The 3,737-nt window shown below is 37.6% G+C and overlaps 1 protein-coding gene across 1 annotated transcript; it reads right to left on the bottom strand.

Annotated features, from left to right (window-relative positions):
* Positions 1 to 224: 224 nt before the first annotated feature.
* LOC122643409 lies at positions 225 to 1,271 on the bottom strand. Its single transcript, XM_043837032.1, has 3 exons — positions 924 to 1,271; positions 505 to 842; positions 225 to 444 (listed from the first exon to the last, which is right to left on the bottom strand). Exons 1-3 carry the CDS (start codon positions 1,269 to 1,271, stop codon positions 225 to 227), a joined length of 906 nt encoding a protein of 301 aa, XP_043692967.1.
* Positions 1,272 to 3,737: the final 2,466 nt, after the last annotated feature.

Here is a 3,737-nt window from a genome sequence, read left to right as displayed (position 1 = left end):
CAAATTCATATTACATTAACCAAATAGATAATTATATAGTTCAATCTAAGTCACTTTCAACTAAAACATCCCTTGCAAATATAAAACATACCCAAATGTAGTTCAAAATATCTAGCACAACTAAAAGATAACTCAAATTCATATTACATTAACCAAATAGATAATTATATAGTTCAATCTTCATCACTTTCAACTTCATCAGTCATATCGTCATCATCAACATCTCATTCATTCCAAACACCAAACATGTTGTCAGCCATATCCTCTCGGAATTGTTCCCAGTCAACATTATCAACATTAGCATCTTCAACAACAGTGTGAACATCAACATCTTCATCATCAGTTTGATCAATGGAACTAGAATCTTCATCATCAGTTTCATCAACAGAACTAGAATCTTCATCTTCACTCTCTTGCGCAAAAAATTCCTCGTCATCTTCAACACTATTTTTAGAAAGGATATGATTGTGTATAAGAACACATGCATGCACAATATTGACTTACGTCTTGTAAGGGTATTCTGCCTGATTTTTCAAGATCTTAAATCGTGACTTCAATAGTGAAAAAACACGTTCAATTATATTGCGCAGCGATGAATGTCTCAAGTTAAACAATTCCTTTTTATCAACTGGACGCATGTTAGAGTTTCTCCACTCTTTCAGATAATACCGAATATTATAGTATGACCTCAAGAACCCCTTCTTGTTGGCAAATCCAGCATCAACAAGATAGTATTTACCTCTCGGTACCACTAGCTTTGCTTCTCCTTCCTTGTGAAGGGCAATATCTAATATCCTAGAATCTGATGCTGATCCTTCCCAACAAGCAAGTAGGTAAGTAAACTTCGTATCAAAATCATAGGCAGTTAGGATATTCTGAGATATATTTCCCTTCCTATCACGAAACCTCTTATGCTAGTTTACTGAAACCCACGCTGGGATATGTGAACCATCCATGACTCCAATGCAGTCCTTGAACCATGGGTAGAATCTTCGACGGTTACTTGATATTCGATCATGTGTTGTGGTACTTGAAGGCTTCATTAATATCGGGTACAATTGAAGTATTGCAGCCAACACAATGTTAAAGTACCGACTAATGGTCTCACCAGAATGGCCAAAATCATGTGCATTGATACGATTCTTAACATTGTGGCCAATTGTTTTTAGAAAAATGACCAGCTGCTCCTCCACTAGCAATGCTTTGCTATCATAAAGAAGACCCCTCTCTCTCATCAAATGACTTAAACTAAAAAATGCACCCCTCGTCATTCTTGTGATGGTACGACATGTAGCCTGTAGGTAAGAAATTGCAATTTTTTTTTGGGGAGAAGAAAAACTTGGGTGCCAGTCTGGCGTTACTTTACCTCCTAAACTCTCATCATCTGCTGCAATGCACCTGGCTTTCCGAGAAAGCTTCTGTCAAGTGTGAGATTGAGTTGGTTTTGTCATTGAAATTCTCAAAAATTTTGATTGGTATCCTTGCAATCAGCTGCAATGCACTTGGGTTTAATGGACAAATTGAAGAATGAGGCTTTTGAATATGATGGTCGTCAAACTGATATAAATTGAAGGAATTAACACATTGCCCTTCTTGGAATTAGTAATAAGGAGGTTGAGGTTTAACGTACAGTTGTACACAGCGACAGTTTGAACAAGAAAAAATGGATGGAATGAAGTTCAGGTTTGTGTGTGAATGAGTTTGAGGGAGATTTTTTGGTCCACAATGACACAGAAAGAGTCATACAATAGGTTCTTTCGCAATCTAACTAGGAAAAAAATGCCATGAGGCTTTATGGATTTCTATATGCATCTATATATCCAACAACAATTTATGATTTCAAACAAGTGTGTGGGTCTACAGTGATTCTCTATGCCCATAGGGTTTGGGTTCTCTTTTCTTGGAGAATCTGTGAATTGTGTTGGGCGTTTGTATATTGATTGGGTGCTGGAATTCGATGGCACATGAAGTTAGTGCCTGATAGGTGGTGAAGTTAACAATAGGTAGTGGAAAGTGATGAGGTTAGTTTATTGAATTTTCTTACTGACACTTGGCAGAAAAGATGTAGCTAGATGATCCTCAAATTGCAAATCCTTTGGCAAAGCATACATTGATAAAGAGTTCACTAGGTTAGTTACGGGATCCAAGGACATGGGAAAATGATAAATCATAGCTGTATAAAGTGCCAGATGCAGTGGAGGTGGCTATAACCAATGTTCAAACTTACAGCTTTAAGTAGGTGAGGTAGGGTTAAAAAACATATCTTGGCCAATATTATGTGTATATGCATGAGGAATGATTCAAAAGCTTCTTAACACTATCAATTGAAAACCAAAGTTCCAGACTACCCTTTTTTCTCATTTTTCTTTTCCCTCTCTTACTGTAACATAAGCATCCTAAAACAGTCTAGTTCCTCTGTAACTGTAGATATGTTTTCCTCACCCTCAACTCAGGCTGAGTCAGACCTGTTGGATTCAGCTACATTGCAGGTTAAAGTTGTGAAAAAAGGTTTTTTCTTTTGGTGGAAAGTTTTGAAGAAAGTTTGATGGCTAAGAAACATGGTGGGCTATATACTTGAGGTGGATCATGAATTCAACATGTAACAATGCACAATTAAAAAAAAAACAAATCCAGTCTACAAGGTAGACAAAGGCAACAGCATAAGTAGAGGCTTCACCTGTTGTGTGGAAGACATTTTTCTGATTGATACATCAAATGAATGAAAGATAGAAGGAATGGCATAATCTAGAAGATTGTATAATTTTGGTTTTATTGTTTTTTGGTTAAGGTACATAGTATGCAAATTGCTTTAGATAAAAGGGAATCTAGATTGACAGTCTATTTTGGTCTCTTAGATTGTCATATTTTTTCCTTTCTGAGTTAAAAGAAGAAAAAAAAAATAGAATAGAACACATCAGCCAACATGGCTAGCCATTGGGAAGACCCCAAACAATAAAAAAAAAAGTATCAAAAACATGATATATCAAAAGAAGGGGGAGGGAAGATACAATTAACCAAAGGATGATATATCAAAAGCTTGGGGCAGAAATAACACACAGATCCTAAGAGGCAGAATGCCTATTTCTTAGAGAGTCGGGGCTCAAAGAACTAATGGGAAGAAGTCTGTTCCCAATCTTAAAAGTGATAAATTTCTTAGATCTGCTCTACAGTTATGATAATGTTGTGCTTCTATTATGGTAGGAGATTGAGGACATCTTACAGAAGGATCCCAATGCATCCAGAGTTAACAAACGTGATAATCCCAGGTGCACTGAGAGGGGGGGGGGGGGGATGAATCAGTGCCTTCAAAAATTCTTCCAAACTCAATCTCGTAGCTATAACAATCACACACAAAGATTGGCCTGGGCAGTCCCGTAATTACCAATCACACATGCACGTCCACCTCACAACCACTGTGTGGCCAGGTCTACCAGACAATGCACCACCACTCTGCAGCAAACACACTCCAAGAATATGTGGGAAAAATAACAAACTCACAATACACCAAGTATACGTGGTTCAGCCAAGCTGGCTACATCCACGGAGGAATACCCGTAAGGGTTTCGTATTTCCTCAAATACTCAACTCGAATTCGACTACTACAATAGCCCAGGTGCTACAACACCTGCTTTTGACTCTACAACAACGAAATCTAGGACTACAACCCCAATCCAATCAAGCCCCAACTTGAATGGAATTACAATATGAATGTAAAAATTCAATTACAAGTCCCTCCC

The sequence above is a fragment of the Telopea speciosissima genome, chromosome 10 (assembly GCF_018873765.1).
Source record: "Telopea speciosissima isolate NSW1024214 ecotype Mountain lineage chromosome 10, Tspe_v1, whole genome shotgun sequence".
Lineage (NCBI taxonomy): Eukaryota > Viridiplantae > Streptophyta > Magnoliopsida > Proteales > Proteaceae > Telopea > Telopea speciosissima.
This window is presented reverse-complemented; position numbering and strand designations above follow the sequence as displayed.

What these genes read in the sequence shown, in the direction of transcription:
- LOC122643409 (XM_043837032.1), bottom strand. Translation starts at nt 1,271, where the DNA reads ATGACGAGGGGTGCATTTTTTAGTTTAAGTCATTTGATGAGAGAGAGG. An exon ending in ATATCCCAGCGTGGGTTTCA is followed by an intron (nt 843 to 923) that starts GTAAACTAGCAT and finishes TTTGATACGAAG; the next exon opens with TTTACTTACCTACTTGCTTG. An exon ending in GCAGAATACCCTTACAAGAC is followed by an intron (nt 445 to 504) that starts GTAAGTCAATAT and finishes TTCTAAAAATAG; the next exon opens with TGTTGAAGATGACGAGGAAT.